The sequence below is a fragment of the Oncorhynchus clarkii genome, chromosome 1 (assembly GCF_045791955.1).
Source record: "Oncorhynchus clarkii lewisi isolate Uvic-CL-2024 chromosome 1, UVic_Ocla_1.0, whole genome shotgun sequence".
NCBI lineage: Eukaryota > Metazoa > Chordata > Actinopteri > Salmoniformes > Salmonidae > Oncorhynchus > Oncorhynchus clarkii.
The window spans coordinates 15,887,678-15,909,055 of NC_092147.1; the positions used below are offsets into that span (position 1 = coordinate 15,887,678).

The 21,378-nt window shown below is 40.5% G+C and overlaps 1 protein-coding gene across 1 annotated transcript; it reads right to left on the reverse strand.

The window, feature by feature from the left end:
- Window positions 1-1,633: 1,633 nt before the first annotated feature.
- On the reverse strand, window positions 1,634-21,219 carry LOC139370247 (ras-related protein Rab-3A). Its single transcript, XM_071109645.1, has 5 exons — window positions 21,120-21,219; window positions 12,433-12,657; window positions 10,506-10,624; window positions 7,303-7,427; window positions 1,634-6,842 (listed from the first exon to the last, which is right to left on the reverse strand). The coding sequence occupies exons 2-5, from the start codon at window positions 12,655-12,657 to the stop codon at window positions 6,652-6,654; spliced, it is 660 nt and encodes a 219-aa protein (XP_070965746.1). The 5' UTR covers window positions 21,120-21,219; the 3' UTR covers window positions 1,634-6,651.
- Between the last annotated feature and the right edge of the window lie 159 nt (window positions 21,220-21,378).

Consider the following 21,378-nt stretch of genomic DNA (forward strand, 5'->3'; position numbering starts at 1 on the left):
CACTATTATTCTACAATGTAGAAATAGTACAAATAAAGAAAAGCACCTTCTATGAGTAGCTGTGTCTAAACGTTTGACTGGTTCTGTATGCCAATGGCACACTTTTCCACTAATTTATGTGAATTTTAAAAGTTGGCATTTTAGCCAACATTATTGGGTCTTTGCTGACTCAGTAGTGTAAATTGTTTGATAACATGCTTTGTTATTCTTATTCCTGGCATCGCATCCGGAGAATGCATTCCATCGTGAAATTGTAGCATTTACGTCAACATATTGGATACAAATCTGTCCATTCATCACAGGAATTCTGTTGACTGTGATGTCAGTCAGTAACATTTGTATTATCATGGGGTCTTGTGCCCTCTACTGGTATAATATGATTGCATGAATTCTGAGTATAGGAATTCTTTGCTCTGATATCTTAAGTTCAACTGAGTGCTGGCTATGCTGCCTTATCAGGCTATTTGGTAAGTCTACATATTATAATTAAGTCCAAAACATGAAAAACAAGACTACTTTGTACAGTATAAAAGCGTTTGCATAGGACCAAGTTGTGGTAGCACAGATCATTGTTTTTTCCCCCCCAATTTAAATCAAGCCTGGATGCTTCATGGATAATTTTATGACAAGTGTAGACACCATAGTGTAGACAGCCAGACACTTATGAGATAGTAGCTATCAGAAGGTCAGAGTTTGCTATGAATGCAGCATCAGAGACCACTCTATAGATAGTATAGGGTAGCGTAGGCGCCTATGAGCCAGACGCCTATGAGATAGTGAATAGCAGATGGTCTCAACATGCTTCAAATGCAGCATCATAGACAGGGGCTATACAATATGTGATGTTTCAGCGAGTGGCAGGCTCCTGGAAGCAATGTTACGAGCCAAATGAGATGGTGCAACTGCTGTTTGTATATGAGATGCACACTACATTACGGTAGTCATGAAATAAAGAACACTTCAATATTGTAACAGCACAAACTTGTATTTTTGTCATTGAATTCCACATGTTCAGTAGATTTGGTAATGTTCACAATTTAACATTGACACCATATTCCCTTTTTGTTATATTACACAAACTACTGCATAATAGTTGTTGTATTCTCACAATTGAAAAACAAAGTAAAAATACATGTAAACCAAGTAAACAGTACTTTCCAGAACAGTGTTTGGTGGATGCATAATAAAAAAAAGAACACAAATAAAACGATTAAATAAATTCCAAAAACAAGCAACACTTTGGGTGTTTTTCTAAAATTACAATACCTTCATGACAACGCAAACCTTATTGGTCGGTTTGGAAACACAAGGTTGCCTTCTAAGCAAAGAATAAAAACATCAGCTCAAAAATACTCTTATAGTACTTTTCAAAATTTACACTCAAGTCAAATGTTTGTAGTTGTTGTTTTTTTGTAACTTTGGTGCCATCTCTGATACAACATTTCTCACCACAAACGCAATAAATCCACTAATTCAGTTCTATACTACCTAGAAATAGGAGTGAGGACAAACTGACCCGACACTTTCCAAATGAACCTGAGGTACTAAACCTTTAAAAATAATAAATATATTAATCATCAAGTACGGAATTGCTATTCGTATTGTATTGCTTTGTAATAACGAAAGTTACAGCTTTTTTTTCCTTTTTGTTTTGCAAGCCTGGAGTCAATACAACGCAATCCACACATTAAACATATATACTGTAACTAAAATGTATTTACAGTTTGTTTCATAGAAAGGAAGACCGCATTGGAAAGGAGGAGGACAGTTTACAGAGTGGGATCTCTGGATACTACTGAGAACTCACAGCCATGTGGTATAGAAAATTATGTTGAAAATGTATACTGAACTGCAAGGTACTCAAGTTCACGATGATCCGATACTGTTGTTATTGTAATTGTTACTACAGTAGTATTATCCCTATTATTAGTGTTACACACTTACCATTATTGTCCCACATCAAAACTTTGGTGGGACTCAATGAAGTATAAATTTGACCTCTTCATCTATTGAGGATGATTGAAAGACCTGTGTAACTGTTTCGCACTCATCCGTTCTCTAGTAAAGGCCATTGAAACAACCATTGGTATAATATAATGAAAGGCTTAAGGGAGATAGTGGTTTCGATCACATACAATTAGTAATATATTCTCTCATTTAGATGGAAACGTGCCTGGAGTGAGACCTTGGACTGAATAACCAATTCACAGACAAGAGGCAAAAGGTCATTCATATTTTTCATCCCTAAATGAAAGTTTACTAAATAGCATTTTTTTTAAAAACCTGTTATTGTACAGGATGTGTGATAGTATGATTTCTCTTTTTAATCTTATCTCACTTGTGCACTCATTTAGCCTATTTCAAGTCATATGGAGGCAAGTATTGCCTCTGATGTAACATGCACACTGCAATTCATTATTTCTCCCAAATATTTGAAACAAGATAATTGAAACAGATGTAAACGGTGAACGATGCTGACACACTGCAGCTATAGTATGCTCTGCTTTTGTGGCTTCAGCCTTTTTCCATGCAAACTAGCATTCATCTTTACTGCTATTAGTGAGTGTATTTGTACATATCTGAGGGGCTAGTAGGAGCTGAGAAGTTATGTTTAAATGGGCTAAAGGGGGGTGACAATGAAATTAATTAAACAATACATAAATGGATCCAGAGAAAATATACAACATTGATCTCTCATTTTTGATACATCTTCATAGATATTTTCTTTATACTAAAAGAAAAATACATTTTTTGAAATGTATACCATAGATATCTTGTAGTGCACATTATTTACATAAACATTTAAAACAAAAATAAATAAAGAGGTGTCTCTGTGTTTTTTTAACTCATCTATAATTTGTTCGTTATTCCCTTACAGGTTTTTTTTATGTACGAAAAGCTTTAAAAAAAAAGAAAGAGGTACCAGTATACAAAAATAAAAGCTGATTGGACAAAAAATTTGAGACTGGAATAAGGAATGGTGTTAAAAAAATCTGTTGTTTCCTTTTTGGAGGCCAGGAAGAGGAGCCTCTGCCTCAGCAGCAGCTATTTGGGGATTCTAATAAATACACACAACAACAAAAAACAATGACTGATGTAAATGAAATATGTTTACTTATATTTCGCACAGAGAGGAGGGACAAGACCAGTATATATGTACTAGGCTTCAATATCAACACAATGTTTCCAAATTATTGACCTTTTTATGACAACACATAGTTTAATATGGCATTCCCATCAGTCCCCAACAAAGGCTGATATCAGAAAAGCATTCATCTGAGAGAAAAAAAGGCAAACAATGATAAGGATTTGGGACAGACTCTGGATAGAGAACTCCATCATGACCACAATCAGGAGAAGAGTAAAGAGTTGTCACTAGTTGTCACTGTCATCCATTCTATTGGCCAACATGCAATCATTGGAAAATAAAATCGATGACCTACGAGCAAGATGAAACTACCAACGGGACATTAAAAATGGTAATATCTTATGTTTCACCGAGTCGTGGCTGAACGACAACATAAATAACATACAGCTGGCGGATTTTACACTGTATCAGCAGGATAGAACAGCAGCCTCTGGTAAGACAAGGGGTGGCGATGTATGTATATTTGTAAACAACAGCTGGTGCACAATATCTAAGAAAGTCTTAAGGTTTTGCTCGACAACACTATCTACCTAGAGTTTTCATCTGAATTTTTCATAGCTGTCTACATACCACCACAGACAAATGATGGCACTAAGACCACACTCAAAGAGCTGTATACCGCCATAAGCAATCAGGAAAACGCTCATCTAGAGGCGGAGCTGCTAGTGGTCAGGGATTTTAATGCAGTGAAACTTAAATCCGTTTGACCAAATTTCTACCAGCATGTTAAATGTGCAACCAGAGGGAAAAAAAACTCTAGACCACCTTTACTCCACAAACAGAGATGCGTACAAAGCTCTCCCTCGACCTCCATTTGGCAAATCTGACCATAATTCTATTCTCCTGACTCTTGCTTACAAGCAAAAATTAAAGCAGGAAGCACTAGTGACCCAGTCAATAAAAAAGTGGTCAGATGAAGCAGAGCTAAGCTGTTTTGCTAGCACAGACTGGAATATGTTCCGGGATTGAGGAGTACACCACATCAGTCACTGGCTTCATCAATAAGTGCATCGATGACGTCGTCCCCACAGTGACTGTGCGTACATACCCCAACCAGAAGCCATGGATTACAGGGAACATCCGCACTGAGCTAAAGGTTAGAGCTGCCGCTTTCAAGGAGCGGGAAGCTTATAAGAAATCCCGCTATGCCCTCCGACGAACCATCAAACAGGCAAAGCGTCAATACAGGACAAAGATCGAATCGTACTACACCGGCTCCGACACTCATCAGATGTGGCAGGGCTTGCAAACTATTACAGATTACAAAGGGAAGAACAGCCGAGAGCTGCCCAGTGACATGAGCCTACCAGACAAGCTAAATAACTTCAATGCTCGCTTCGAGGCAAGTAACACTGAAACATGCATGAGAGCATCAGCTGTTCCGGACGAATGTGTGATCATGCTCTCCGCAGCCAATGTGAGTAAGACCTTTAAACAGGTTAACATTCACAAGGCCGCAGGGCCAGGCGGATTACCAAGACATGTACTCAGAGCATGCGCTGACCAACTGGCAAGTGTCTTTACTGACATTTTCAACCTCTCCCTGTCGGAATCTGTAATACCAACATGTTTCAAGCAGACCACCATAGTCCCTGTGCCCACAAACACTAAGGTAACCTGCCTAAATGACAACCGACCCATAGTGCTCACGTCTGTAGCCATGAAGTGCTTTGAAAGGCTGTTCATGGCTCACATCAACACCATTATCCCAGAAACCCTAGACCCACTCCAATTTGCATACCACCCTAACAGATCCACAGATGATGCAATCTCTATTGCACTCCACACTGCCCTTTCCCACCTGGACAAAAGGAACACCTATGTGAGAATGCTATTCATTGACTACAGCTCAGCGTACAACACCATAGTGCTCTCAAAGCTCAACACTAAGCTAAGGGCCCTGGGACTAAACACCTCCCTCTGCAACTGGATCCTGGACTTCTTGATGGGCCGCCCCCATGTGGTAAGGGTAGGTAACAACACATCTGCCTCGCTGATCCTCAACACGGGAGCCTCTCAGGGGTGCGTGCTCAATCCCCTCCTGTACTCCCTGTTCACTCATGACTGCACGGCCAGGCACGACTCCAACACCATCATTAAGTTTGCCGATGACACAACAGTGGTAGGCCTGATCACTGACAACAACGAGACAGCCTATAGGGAGGAGGTCAGAGACCTGACCGTGTGGTGCCAGGACAACAACCTCTCCCTCAACGTGATCAAGACAAAGGAGATGATTGTGGACTACAGGAAAAGGAGGACTAAGCACACCCTCATTATTAGGGGCTGTAGTGGAGCAGGTTGAGAGCTTCAAGTTCCTTGGTGTCCACATCAACAACAAACTAACATGGTCCAAGCATACCAAGACAGTTGTGAACAGGGCACAACAAAACCTATTCCCCTCAGGAGACTGAAAAGATTTGGCATGGGTCCTCAGATCCTCAAAAGGTTCTACAGCTGCACCATCGAGAGCATCCTGACTGATTGCATCACGGCCTGGTATGGCAACTGCCTGGCCTGCGACCGCAAGGCACTACAGAGGGTAGTGCGTACGGCCCAGTACATCACTGGGGCCAAGCTTCCTGCCATCCAGGACCTCTATACCAGGCGGTGTCAGAGGCAGACCCTAAAAATTGTCAAAGACTTCAGCCACCCTAGTCATAGACTGTTCTCTCTGCTACCGCATAGCAAGCGGTACTGGAGTGTCAAGTCTAGGTCCAAGAGGCTTCTAAACAGCTTCTACCCCAAAGCCATAATATCCCAGAACATCTAATCTAATGGCTATCCAGACTATTTGCATTGGCCCCCCCATACGCTGCTGCTACTCTTTGTTATTATCCATGCATATTCACTTTAATAACTCTACCTACATGTACATATTACCTCAATTACCTCGACTAACCGGTGCCCCCGCACATTGACTCTGTACCGGTACCCCCTGTATACAGCCTCGCTATTGTTATTTTACTGCTGCTCTTTAATTATTTATTACTTTTATTTCTTATTCTTCTTTTTTTTAGGTATTTTTTTTACTGCATTGTTGGTTAAGGGCTTGTAAGTAAGCATTTACTATAAGGTCTACACCCGTTTTCGGCGCATGTGACAAATAAAATTAGATTTGATTTAGTTACCACAGTCACAAAGACAAAATTGGCTAATAAAATGTATGATTGTTTTTTTTTTAAGCTTTTTGGTCTTAATTTAAGGTTTGAGTTAAGCATAAGGTTAGCAGTGTGGTTAAGGTTAGGTTAAAAATCAGATTTGAAGAATTTACATTGTAGAAATAAGTGGGGTTTAGCCATAATTATGACTTTGTGTCTGTGGTAACTAGTGACAACCAGAGTAAAGGGTGCAGAGGGCACAAGAGGATCATGGGAAAAACAGAGTGAACTTCGCCCATTCACCCATATGGAGTGATAGGTTCATTCGGGGGGAGATGGGTGAGTGGGGGTTGTGAGGGTGAGGGGACCTGAGGATGGGTTGATGTGGGGGGTCGTTAAGCTTTAGCATGCACAGTCCTGTTGGGGGGCTGCGGGCTGCTCGGTAAGCTGGGGCCCTTGTTTGGCCCCGGTGATGGCCGGGTCGGCGGCGTCCAAGCTCTCAGACATCTTTTCGCAGATGATGTCCACCAACCGCTCGAACGTCTGCTTCACATTGATGTTGTCCTTGGCACTCGCCTCAAAGAACTCGAACCCTGGAACATGGTGTCAGAATTTGGATCATAATGTGGTGGAGGTAGTTTGTCAAGCTAGCCTCATGTTTTATGTAATCTTGCCCATTGGCTTCTAAAGCTAATGTCTGGGATTAAGCTAAACAAGATAACTTTGTATTGCCATTGTGTCATCCCTGTATGACATTTGGTGTCAGATGTGAGATCTGTGTTCAACAAACAATTAGGCACAATTATAATTGTTTGTTTGCTTATGCCGCTGCTCCGGCATGCACTCTGGATAAAAGCAACTTCTACTAAGCGATTGCAACCAAATTATACATGTTATTGTTTAGCTGACAACTCAGACGATATAATCAAATCATCAGATAAGTTGCAGCATTAACATCACCAGTATCATTGAATGTACCTCATGTAATATCCATACATAGCTAATGTAGTTGTGGTGAGACCTGTGAGTTGGTGTTGTGTGATGTAAACTCACCCAAGTGTTCAGAGAGCTGCCTACCCCGGTCTGCTGCCACCACCCTCTCGTCCTCCATGTCACACTTGTTTCCCACCAGCAGGACCTGCGCGTTGTCCCAAGAGTAAGTCTTGATCTGGGTTGACCTGTGGCAGCCATACAATTTATTTTTATTTAAATGTACATTTAATTTGATTTAACCTTTATTTAACCAGGAAGGGCTCATTGAGATTTAAAATCTATTTTTCAAGAGTGGCAGCACCAAGTAATTACAAAAATTACAGACAGACAACATGAAAAACTACAAGTAATCTTGTAAAAACCATAGAATTCACAAGAGAATAACAAAATCAAAAACAGCAAATTAAAAACATCGACGGGTCAGGGAATCAGCCTCAAAATCCTTCATCAGTGATTTAAAAATACCAATCGGGACAAGTTCTTCCAGTTTAAAAGTATTTTGTAAGGCGTTCCAAGACGGTAGCGCAGAGTACATAAAAGCCCTTTTACCAAATTCAGTTGGGACATTTGGAACAGTTAGCAGGATAAAGTCCAGCGAACAAAGAGAGTACCCACCACATTTCTGAACAATAAAAATGCCCAAATAAAAAGGTAGCAAACCCAAAATGGCTTTGTAAATAAAAGTATACCAGTGCCTGAGCCTACGAGTGACTAGAGAAGGCCAGCCAACCCTGGTATACAAAGTGCAGTGGTGCGTAAGGGTTTTGCAGTTTAAAATAAATCTCAAAGTGCCATGTTAAAGGGTGTCAATTGATCTTAAACACTGAGCGGAAGCATTCATATATAAAATATCCTCATAGTGTAGTAAAGGCATACATGTAGCTGATACTAGCCTCCTTCTGGCTTCAAAAGAAAAACAGGCCTTATTCCTAAAATAAAATCCCAATTTCAGTTTAAATTTTTTTGTAAGTTGTTGAATATGCAATTTAAAAAGAGAGGTCGTCATCAATTAAAATTCCAAGATATTTATATGAGGTTACAACCTTAATCTCCCTGCCCTGACAGGTAGTAATAGGTGAAAGGTTCAGAGGTCTATTTCTTGCTTTTGAAAACACCATTAGTTTAGTTTTGTCAGTATTGAGGATAAGCTTCAATTGACACAAGGTATGTTGAACAGTATAAAAAGCAGTTTGCAAGTTCTGGAAAGCTTTTGTAAGAGACGAGGCACAACAGTAAATAACAGTATCATCAGCATAAAAATGAAGTTGCGCATTTTGGACATTTTTGTCTAAATCATTTATATAAATAGTGAATAAGAGAGGAGGACCAAGTACAGAGCCTTGGGGCACACCATTAAAAACAGACAATTTAACAGACCTAAGCCCATCAAATTGAGTGCACTGAGTTATATCAGACAGATAGTTAGCAAACCATGCAACTGCATGCTCTGAAAGACCTCCAGCTTTGAGATGGGCCTATAATTATTTAAAAGAGTTGGATCTCCCCCTTTTAAAAGTGGTAGGACAAATGCTGATTTCCAGATTTTCAGAATCTCATTTAATTCCAGGGTTAGATTGAACAGATATGTAAGTGGTTCAGCTATGAAATCAGCTGCCAGATTTAAAAAGCAGGGATCCAAAAGATCAAGACCTGCAGGCTTTCTCTGATCTAAGGATTTCAGGGCTTTATGCACCACCTGCACTGAGAATGGCAAAAAGCTAAAGGTTTGACCAGCTCTCACTGGTTCATCCACACAAGGTTGTATAGAGACAGAGGACACTGAATCAAACAGCCTACCAGATGATGCAAAGTGCTCATTGAAACAATTCAGCATTTCAGTTTTGTCATATACAGCAACAGAGTCCTTCAAAACACATGACGGTAATTCATTAACATTACTGTTACCAGACATAGACTTAATAGCCTTCCAAACTTTCTAGGGTCATTCAGGTTATCAGTGGTAACAGACATAAAATATTCAGACTTGGCCTTCCTGAGAAGAAAATAACACTTGTTTCGTAACTGCCAAAAAATAAGCCAATCAGCATCAGAACATAATTTCCTGGCTTTAGCCCAGGCTAGATTAGATTACGAAGACAGCTCAGAAGAAAACCATGGATTATCCGCCCTTTAACCCTGAACCTGCAGAATGGGGCATGTTTGTTTACTATTTGGGAAAAACCATCATGAAAGAATTTCCAGGCAGTTTCCACATCAGGGATAAGTTCAATCTTGCTCCAGTCAAAATAAAACAAATCATAAAAGAAAGCCTGCTCATTAAAACACTTCAAATTTCTCTTACGAATAAAACGTGGGTTTGTCTTAGGAACCTTAGTATTTCTAACAGCAACAACAGCACAATGGTCACTTAAATCATTACAAAAAACACCAACCACAGAATATTTATGTGGAACATTTGTCAATATCAAATCAATCAGGGTAGATTTATCTGGGTATTTAAGATTTGGGCGAGTGGGTGAGTTAATCAACTGGGTAAGATTCATAGAATTACAAAACATTTTTAAGTCATCAGACACCGGCTTTAACCATCACCAGTGGAGATCACCAATCAAGATCATTTCACTGTAAAGAAGTTTATGGTTAAAAAAATGGTTCACTATAAGAAAAGAACACACACACACACACACACACACACACACACACATCCAGTGGTTATGAGCAGGTGCGTGAGGGTCAAAGAGACCCAATGAAGACCTCAGGGTCTCAACATTGTTTTTAATAAACTACTATTAAGAGCATAGATCCAGTATGCAGTCTTCTTTTGTTTTCAGCAACCACACAGAAACAGAGATATGGTCCACTGTAGAGCCATAGATAACTTGGGTGACATTTTCACTGCACTGATTCACCTTTCAAGGGTTATCCAAAATGAGTTTGGAATACTGCAGCTTGTTCATTTTGGGTTATTGTGAGTAATAGTGTTTTTGCATAGGATTGGGGATAGTGATTAGGAGTAGAAAATGCCGCTTGGTGTCAACAGGGTCCCTGTTACAATCATGAATCTTAAACAAACTAGAAATATCTATGTGGCTCAAGTTCACTTGTTTTTATTTAGAAAAGGTCAACAAATTGTTATCACTCTGTTGTTCTTTCTGAAGGAAAGGTTGACAAACCAATTGAACCTCCTAGAGTCAGGCCTGTACTGTATCAAGGAATACTGATCTATTTTTGTCCACCACTGTTGTAGCCTACTATTAATTTGCCACATGGTCACATGACCACATTCCTGCGCAATCACTTACCAGTCCTGCACAGCGTTAAAGGACTCCTCATTGGTGATGTCATACATGAGGATGAAGCCCATGGCTCCGCGGTAGTAAGCGGTGGTGATAGTCCTGTACCTCTCCTGCCCTGCCGTATCCTAGAAACATGACACGCGCACGCACATACACACACACAAACACACACGTTGCATTACAATGAACACCACAGTTAAATTGACATGCACACCAATCATCTTGCACACCGATAACGACAGAACATTAAAACCTTCCAGTGATATCAAACAGTCTAGCGGCAGACTACTTTTGCTGCCAATTGATGATGATTGCACATCAGTAGCTTTTAGAGACCCTTTCGCATTTCCGCTGTGACTTGCCAAATATCTATTCCCCTCCTTGGTTGGCATGTCAGAAGGGGCAGATTGAGTTACGACCTAAGCTCTAATGAATGCTCATGGAATGAATTAGGCCTCCCTGATACCCAATACTACACCTCTCTGAGCTGTTGCGCAACATCAGCCTCTATCCCCATTACAGATGACAAAACTCGGCTGGTTAGGCTGTATGTTAGGTTTAGGCTGCACGTTATCTGTTAAAAAAGTCACATTTCTGCTTTGTTTATTTCTAGCGTGCATAATGAATCGGAATGCACATGTAAATATGTAAATTGGGTTAAATATGCACAGTATATTGTGTGAAACGAATGCTTTTATGTTTTAGGTCAGCCGTACTCTATAGGCGAATCGCGGTCTGGATCCGGACCCAGAATGGGGTCAATATGGACCACAGGTCCCAGCAACGTCAGCATAGCCAGCTTGTTCAATTTTACTACACTTGTGTGTGTGCTGAGCTAACTGTACGCTGTTCTGTGAAGAAGGGAATGGGGAGCAGTGAGTATGTATATGTAGGAGGTGAGGGTTATGCACTCAAGGGGAATGTGTAGTAATGGGGAAGGGTGCCCAATCAGTCATCACCCTCTGTGTTTTGATTGGCCAGCAGCCTTTCTCACTGAAGGCCTGGGAAAGGCTGACAACAGAACAAGCCTTCCCTCGTCACAGACACACACACCAACCCACTATAGCACTGTCTGATGTACAGTAGAGACTGTTCATGTTGACGTAAATGCAAACTCTACTGTACTGTACATGCCCACAATGATGTACTCCAACACATACACTGAATGCACACAACATTAGGAACATTTTCCCAATATTGAGTAGGCCAGCATTCCACAGGGATGCTGGCCCATGTTGGAATGCTGGCCTATGTTGACTCCAATGATTCCCACATTTGTGTTAAGTTGGCTGGATGTTCTTTGGGTGGCGGACCATTCTTAATACACATGGGAAACTGTTGAGCGTGAAAAACCCAGCAGCATTGCAGTTCTTGACACACTGATTGGAGTTAACACATGACATCAATAAGGGATCATAGCTTTCACCTGGATTCACCTGGTCAGTCTGTGTCATGGAAAGAGCAGGTGTTCCTAATATGTTGTCCACTCAAGGTAGAGTAAGAGATCTAAGCAATGATGTATTTCATCCTCATGCCTCTCAGAATGTACTATATTCAAGCTCTGTGGAACTGGAACTATGCCTTTTATTACACCTAGAGCAGTGATGGGCAACTCTAGTCCTCGGTAGCCGGAGTGGTGTCACACTCTTTCCCCATCCTAGAGATACACAGCTGATTAAACTAATTGCATTTTTAACTGAAGATCATGATTAGTTGACTATTGGAGTCAGGTGTGTTAGTTGGGGCTGGGGTAAAAATGTTACTCTAAACAGGCCCTCAAGGAATGGAGTTGCCCATCCCTGACCTAGGGGGTATAATTACCAGGTGAGCCTTACCATGGTTTTGGTAATGGTTACCAAAAGTGTCGTTTTTGTCAGGGGTCTTGTTACACGGACATATCAACCATATGAAAGGAGCCATCTCCAAATCTCACCCAGATCTGTAGCTTGATCCTCTTGTCATTCCTGTAGATCGTCTTCACCTTGAAGTCGATACCCACCGTGCTGACGAAGGCCGGCGTGAACGAGTCGTCAGCGTAGCGGAACAGGAAGCTGGTCTTGCCCACGCTGCTGTTTCCAATGATGAGGATCTTGAACATGTAGTCAAAGTTCTGGTCTGAGGACTCCTTCTGTCCATAGGTAGCTGTAGCTGAAGCCATCTGAAAGAGTAGAAAGAGTTTGTCAAACAACTGAAATTATCCCTTGTAATTGGAAATATCATGGAAACAGTGCCGATACTGATTCTTGGGTGATCACAGAGCAGTACTATTATTACATTGTGTTTCTATCAGTGGAGGCTGCTGAGGGGAAAACGGCTCATAAAAATGGCCAGAACGAAGCAAATGGAATGGCATCATACACTTGGAAACCATGTGTTTGTATTTGATACCATTCCACTGATTCCGCTCCAGTCATCACCATGAGCCTGTTCTCCACAATTAAGGTGCCACCATTCTTTGGTTTCTATAAATGGCCTCTGGCACATCAAAAAGGCATACTTCAAAAGTTCTAACCTAGGATAAGCAGTGAAGGCCATGTTAGAAGTACAGATGAAATGATACAGAATGCCAAATATCCACCCAATTGATTTAGCACCATCAAGGCCTGCTTAAGCCCTTGCCAAACACAACTAGCATTAGTGGGAGAAGTACCTAATCATCGTACTTCAGTAAAAGTAAAGGTATATTAATAGAAAAAGACGTGCGTGAGTTTAACAATTTTACTGTCCTGCTAAGCATTCAAAATGTAACGAGTACTTTTGGGTTTCAGAGAATACGTATGGAGTAAAAAATACATAATTTTCTTTAGGAATGTGTGAAGTAAAAGTTGTCAAAAATATAAATAGTAAATTAAAGTCCAGATACCCCAAAAAACTACTTATGTAGTACTTTAAAGTATTTTTACTTAAGTACTTTACACCACTAACAACTAGTACAAAAAAGGGAGCAACCTCATCCATCACCAAGTGCAATTCATCAGTGTTCACCAAGGAGGAGTGGAATTAATTGATCAGAAACTAAACTCTGGAACATCGATAAACCAGAGGCACAAGACTGCATTGCATCAAGAACCATTTCATCAGTTCCCATCAAATCAAATGTTATTTGTCACATGCTTCGTAAACAACAGGTTTAGACTAACTAACTAACTTACGGTGCCTTCCCAACAATGCAGTGAGAAAAAATAAATAGTCTAATAATAACACAAGGAATAAATACACAATGAGTAACGATAACTTGGCTATATACACAGCATACCAGTACCGAGCCGATGTGCAGGGGTACGAGGTAATTGAGGTATATATGTACATATAGGAAGGGATAAAGGGACTAAGCAAAAGGGAGAGATAATAAACAGTAACAGCAGCAAATGTGATTAGTCAAAAGACTTAGTGAAAAAAGGCTCAATGCAGCAATTCTGGGTAGCTGTTAACTATTTAACAAACAATTTAGCAGTATTATAGCTTGTAGGTAGAAGCTGTTCAGGGTCTTGTTTGTTCTAGACTTGGTGCATCAGTACCGCTTGCTGTGCGGTAGCAGAGAGAATAGTCTATGACGGGTGGCTGGAGTCTTTGACAATTTTTTTAACTTTCCTCTGACACTTCCTGGTATAGAGGTCCAGGATGGCAGGGAGCTAGGCCCCAGTGATGTACTGGCCAGTACGCAAAACCCTCTGTAGCGCCTTGAGGTCGGACACCATGCAATTGCCATACCAAGCGATGATGCAGCCAGTCAAGATGGTCTCAATAGTGCAGCTGTATAACTTTTTGAGGTTCTGAGGGCTCATGTCGAATCTTTTCATCCAACTGAGGGGAAAGAGGTGTTGTTGTGCCCTCTTCACGATTGTGTTGATGTGTGTGGACCATGATAGTTCCTTAGTGATGTGGACACAGAGGAACTTGAACCTCTCGACCTGCTCCACAACAGCCCCGTTGATATGGATGCTGGCGTGCTCAGCCCTCCTTTTTCTGTAGTCCACAATCAGCTCCTTTGTCTTGCTGAAGTTGAGGGAGAGGTTGTTGTCCTGGCACCACACTGCCAAGTCTCTGACCACCTCCCCATAGGCTGTCTCATCATCGTCGGTGGTCAGGCCTACCACCGTCATGTCGTCTACAAACTTAATGATGGTGTTGGAGTCGTGCACTGCCACGCAGTTGTGGGTGAACAGGGAGTACAGGAGGGGACTAAACACGCACCCCTGAGGGGCCCACATGTTGAGAGTCATTGTGGCGGATGTGTTGTTGCCTACCCTTTCCACCTGGGTGCGGAGCGTCAGGAAGTCCATGATCCAGTTGCAGAGGGAAGTGTTTAATTCCAGGATTCTTAGCTTAGTGATGAGTTTGGAGGGCACAATGGTGTTGAACGCTGAGCTGTAGTCAATGAACAGCATTCTAACGTAGGTGTTCCTTTTGTCTTGGTGGGAAAGGGAAGTGTGGTGTGGAATAGAGATTGCATCATCTGTGGATCTGTTGGGGTGGTATGCAAATTGGAGTGGATCCAGGGTGTCTGGGATGATGGTGTTGATGTGAGCCATGAACAGCCTTTCAAAGCATTTCATTGCTACAGATGTGAGTGTTGTTAATTTAGACAGGTTACCTTGGTGTTCTTGGGCACAGGGACTATGGTCGTCTGCTTGAAACATATAGACTACAGACTGGGTCAGGGAGACGTTGAAAATGTCAGTGAAGACACTTGCCGGATGGTCAGCATCGGTTCAATGTGACAACAAGATATTCCTTGGCGAGGAAATAGTCCACTGACGATTCTCTGGCACCTGACAGGTATCAAAGCTTTTTACACAAAGTGGAACATTCGGAACTCCCTTATACTTACAACACCTATTTAATGATGGGTTGCTGGTTTTACATACCAATCATTCTGTCTCTCAAAAGATGGGAGCCATTGTCTATAATTTATTCAGCTCTCAACAGTGCATTCTAGAAAGATAGAGAAGTCTGTGCCACATGCAACAAAAATGACTTCAAATGAATGTGACTGGGGCAGACGGATTGACTGACAGGTCACTCGTCCTCTCAGGACATCTTCCCCTGTGGTAGAACAGTAGTGGGACTGTGATTGGTCATATCTGAGCAGAAGGTTACTCTGTAAGAACTTTTGGCGGGGTCACTTCTAATCTTTAGGGCAGCCCATCAGGAGTCGAGGTCCCTAAGGCTCTGTCTATATTTGGACTGCTATCTCTACTTGGCTGCTGCATTGGAACACTAAAACTCCCTGAGATAACGTGTAAACAAGACATGCCCCGTATAATAGGTGCTCCGACAGATCGGTTTACAGAAAACACAGGGATGCTCTCTTTAATAATGGAACATGTTATTTTTCATGAGTCATGATTCTATTTTTTACACAAGAACCCTGAGCTGCTGGTAATAGTACTTGATTTGGATCTAAGTACCTAATAAGGACTTGGCATTCATCATAATTGCCATGTGTTAAATTTGATACAAGTTACAGGGAAACAGGCAAAGGACAAGAAGAATGTCCTGCACATTCTTCTTCCCTGTTTCACTGTATCAGGGCGAGCACACTGCACATTTTTAACCTTAGTGCACCTGTCCCCATAATGTCATTAAAACAAAAAGGCAATAATACTCTTGTTTTGAAGATCTACTGAGGCACTGTTCATATTCAACAAGGGTCTCATGGAAAACGGATTCAGCTTTTCAACACAGGACTCTTGTAATGAAAAAAGGAAGCACAAATAAGGTCAAGAGCGAAAGCATGCCAGGTATTTATATGCAACCTGATCAATACTGCAAACACAAAATACAATCTAAATAAGTATTGATAAATAAACTGACAAAATGGACTATCCAACCTTCAGTATAATACATCACAAATGGCCGGAATCTGATAGATGCTGGTTTAAGTGTAATCCCTAACAGGTTTTGGTTAAAGTGTAATCCCTGACAGGTTCTGGTTTAAATGTAATCCCTGACAGGTTCTGGTTTAAATGTAATCCCTGACAGGTTCTGGTTTAAATGTAATCCCTGACAGGTTCTGGTTCAAAAATAATCCCTGACAGGTTCTGGTTCAAATATAATCCCTGACAGGTTCTGGTTTAAATGTAATCCCTGACAGGTTCTGGTTTAAATGTAATCCCTGACAGGTTCTGGTTTAAGTGTAATCCCTGACAGGTTCTGGTTTAAATGTAATCCCTGACAGATTCTGGTTCAAGTGTAATCAAACACTTTTATCTTTGAACACCTTGGTTATGAGTGAAACAAGCTTGCGTTTGGATTTGTAGACTGAACACTAGTGTCCACAACATTCAAGCCATGTGGTTTTTACTTTTATTTCTGAGAAACATGATTTAGATGACAGGATGATAGGCCTAGACCGACCAGTAGGCCATAATTTCTCGATCTTACAAAGGCCTTATTGGAGGTGTGTAAACCCAATCATCGTTATTGAAGCCTCCCTTTCAAGAGATTGAGCAATTAGTCTAAATGTAATTAACAAATGCTTTCTAATCAACTATTGACTGAAATATGCTTCTTGCAATGTCATGCCAGGACTTAATGCTCCCTAGACTCCCTATGCCTTTCTAAGGACACAAGTCTAGCTGACCAGGAGAACTAATCACACAACTTGGACACAAAAAGATGATATTCATCATGATGATCGTACTGTATGTTAGATGAGAGATGCAGATTCAAAATAACTCCAATCAACACCATTAACCATATACTTTTCAACCTCTACCAACTGAGGACAGGAAGAGGAGTAGCTGCCTGACTAAAGACAATCATGTTTGTTCCTACATGGTTTGATCCCTTGTCTTTGAGAACACAGAGCGACACAGAGCGACCTGTGTCTGACGGGAAGAGGAGTATCTGTGGCATCAACTTGTGTCACTTGTTTTATCAGCCTAAAGAGATTGACAACATAACAACAGGTGTACAACTGGGATGATGCTCTGTGGCTACTCTGTACTGTACTCCACTCAATATTTATTTTTGTTTGAACTACATTGCTTGTAATGACTATACGCTGTCTTCTTATAATATGTACCATATTCTATTTTTTCATTTTTGTATATGCGAGTTAAGTTGTTTTTTGTCCTCTACATTTGGGATTCCATTAAAACACTACAGTGAATGTTAATGTTTGTCTCTTCGTATTGGAAAATAATAAACAGATTATAAAAAATAAAAAACAGTTGTGTAATGTCAGCCGGGCCTAGACTGTGTCGGTGCACTATGAGTCAAACACCATTGATTAGTCTTTTGGATAGGTTCCCGGTGGCAGCTCGTTAATCCAGTTTTATTCCAGGATGATCCCAGAAAACCTGAGAGTCAGACCTGGGCATGTATTCATATAGCGTCTCAGAGTAGGTGTGCTGATCGATGATCAGGTCGTCCATGTAATCTTATTCATTACTCTTACTCTGAGACTCTTTATGAATACAGGCCCTGATCCAAACACCTTGAGATTAGGCAAGCTAATGAGAAAGGCAGCTGCAGTTTACCTCAGCTTAATCTGGCCCAAATGAAACAAAACAAGATTTTAGTGAAAGAAAATTGGGCAGCGCTATACATTACGTGGGCATTATTCCAGGGTAACTATAAGGGAATAACTTCCGTGAGTTAGTCAAGTTAAGTACAGGCTGTTAGCACTTATTTTCTTACATTAAAATAAAGCACCTAGTGTGTAAAAATCATCTATCCTCGGTTGCAACACTCACTACCAAGTTCCAAACTGCCTCTGGAAGCAAAGGAAATGGGTTCCCATGGCTGAACAGCCGCACGCACACAAGCCTAAGATCCCCATGTGCAATGCCAAGCGTCGGCTGGAGTGGTGTAAAACTCGCCACCATTGGACTCTGGATTAGTGGAAACTGGAACAATGGTCGGAGGCTGTTTTTCATGGTTCAAACTAGGCCCCTTAGTTCCAGTGAAGGAAAATCTTAATGCTACAGCATACAATAACATGCTAGACGATTCTGTGCTTCCAACTTTGTGGCAATAGTTTGGCGAAGGTCCTTTCCTGTTTCAGCATGACAATGCCCCTGTGCACAAAGCGACGTCCATACAGAAATAGTTTGTTGAGATCGTGTGTAAGAACTTGCCTAGCCTGCACAGAGCCCTGACATCAACCCCATCAAACACCTTTGGGATGAATTGGAAAGCCTACTGCGAGCTAAGCTAAGCTAATCGCCCAACATCAGTGAACAACCTCACTAATGCTCTTGTGGCTGAATGGAAGCAAGTGTCCGCAGCAATGTTCCAGCATCTAGTGGAAAGCCGTCCAAGAAGAGTGGAGGCTGTTATAGCAGCATATTAATGCCCATGATGCCCATGATTTTGGAATGAGATGTTTGACGAGCAGGTGTAAACATACTTTTGGTCATGTAGTGTTTATATTAAAAAAAAGTGGTTCTGATATGAGGCCTATGTAATGTGAGGCAATATATAATCGACTTAAATGTTAGGACTTTAGAATGTCCATAATATTTTTAGAACCCGTCTACTAAAAACAATTAATCTATTGAAGTGAGATACTTTAATTGATTTTCCCAGCTAGGCAGCCTGAAGAAGAAGCCATTGTGCTTAAGTAGCATTAAACATTAATTTTCCAAACCTATATCATACCCCAGGTGAGCTATAAAGAGTTGCTTGGTTGATCTAATTGGTAACTATCCTCCTAATTTGCTAATTATTTTGGTCTGCAAATTATTTTGGATTGAATTTATTTTGATTACATTTATTTTCTTCCAAAATTAATAACATTTAGGAGTATTTAATGGTATTATAAGCAATTTTATATTACTTTTCATGATACAAATTGTTCATAATTATAAACCTTTAATTTGTTACATTCACTTCAAAAATGTTCTACATTTAATCTCCAAGATAATGTGAATTAATGGTGGTCCTCGGAATGGAAAAGGTTGTGGACCACTGCTCTACAGTCAACATATTGCATATTGCTCAAAAGAAATTATACTCCACAACAGACACACACAGCAGACATTTCCAAGTCAACTCCCTGCATTCTGCTTCAAGGATGAGTTGAATTAATGAAACAAAAAGTGATGCTTCATTACTTGTATTGGAAAACTAAGCATAAGAGGGGGAACATTTTTTTAAAATTGACAGTGGACTGAATTGGACTGAATCAAATGACATGATAATTCATAGTGAGACACAAACCAGGGTACCAAAACATCCTGATAGAAGATTGTCTAAGATGGCATTTTCCCCCATCCAATCACATTTCCCCTTTTCTAAGAAGAATAGGAGCTAAATATAGCATATTTTTAGAGCAGAAGATATTATAAACCTGCCAGAATCACAATGTAAGCCTGCAATTAAGAGAGTGGGGCTGGGAGTTGTTTTTCTTTTCATGGGATGGGAGGAAACAAAAATGGATGCAGTGTAATCTAATGGATATTGTAGGACAGGCAATTGTGGCCACTATTAAAATATTGAACATTGAAGATTCCTTAAGACTTTTTCTGGGATGCCTTTCCCACAGAGTCCAGCAATAACATTGGAGTATAATCTATTTAAAGTATTTACAAGGGAAATGCTCACACCAATTTAGACATGCCTGTATATAATATTGCCATGAGACTCAATAAATCACATTTGCAATAATATAGCCCTCCTGAAACATTGAATAGGCCAGCCACATCATATCTGTCATACAATCTGTATAGTAGGGCTAGTAGCCTAAATGCTCACAGGTTTCTTATCATATAGTGTGGTATATCTACTTTCTGGCATTCAATTTATGATTATTTCAAATGGTCCCAATCTAACATGCAAAATGCTCAAGTAGCCTGTTTTAAATCAGTATTTCTTATTAACTGTCAAATTTAACATAGCCTGCTGTCCTATGTTGACAATTCATATAAAATGTAGATTTTTTTTTTTTACATTGCATCATCATCGTCCGAAAAATCAACAATGGTGACTTGGGTGAGTGAGCTGTCCTGAGATAACATTCAATAGGTAACTGACAAAGAGGCCCCCACCGCTGCTTGCTGATGTGGTCGCATTCACACACAGCATTATGATTCTCTCTATAGGTTTTGTGCTGTCAAAGCTGTGGTTATATGAAGACATCAAGGATTTAAATAGCCTACAGAAAGAACATTGTAATGCCATTCAGCCTGTACGATCAAAGACGACCATGTTCGTTCCTGCATGGTTCGTTCTCTTTCTGAGCACAGAGCGACCCGTGTCCTATCTACAGCGCATTGGATTTTCCATATGGCATGCTTGATATCAATTCACGTAAACTATACATTGTTTCCTTGATGTAAGAATTCTCTCGCACTACAAATTAAGGATACATACAATATCGAGAACCAGACATGCTACTGTAACCGCTGGGCTATTTTAGGAATGCGGATGCTTTTATTTTTCTAGGCTTGAAGTGTCATGTATTACCGCATAATTGTAAGCAACCCATATGGAATATTATATTTCTATGCTACTGCAATTACATTTCTCTCTAAAGCAAGCATATTATGTCAAATTAAGGATATTGTTCCTCCTTTATTCTATTTTGTCAGCTATTTCCACATGAAATCCTTAACACGCGTAACTCTACACCAAGTATAACGTTAACGGAGAATAGCAGAATTTCCTTACCTTTAAATATTTATTTTAGACTCTTATTACACCAATGCACCACCGCGTCTAGCACCTGCAGAAACACCGACGTTATATGACTGGCTGACAGTTGACGACTGAGGTGGGCCGGACCTCAATTTTGGTGTGGGTTGATTGATATTTCAAGCCACTAATCCTGGACCACGTTCACCGAAACGTCCTAAAATATTCAAGATACGTTAAACCCAGACCTATTTATTATTTATCCTCCTAGCTTGACCTTCTCTATAATTTATTT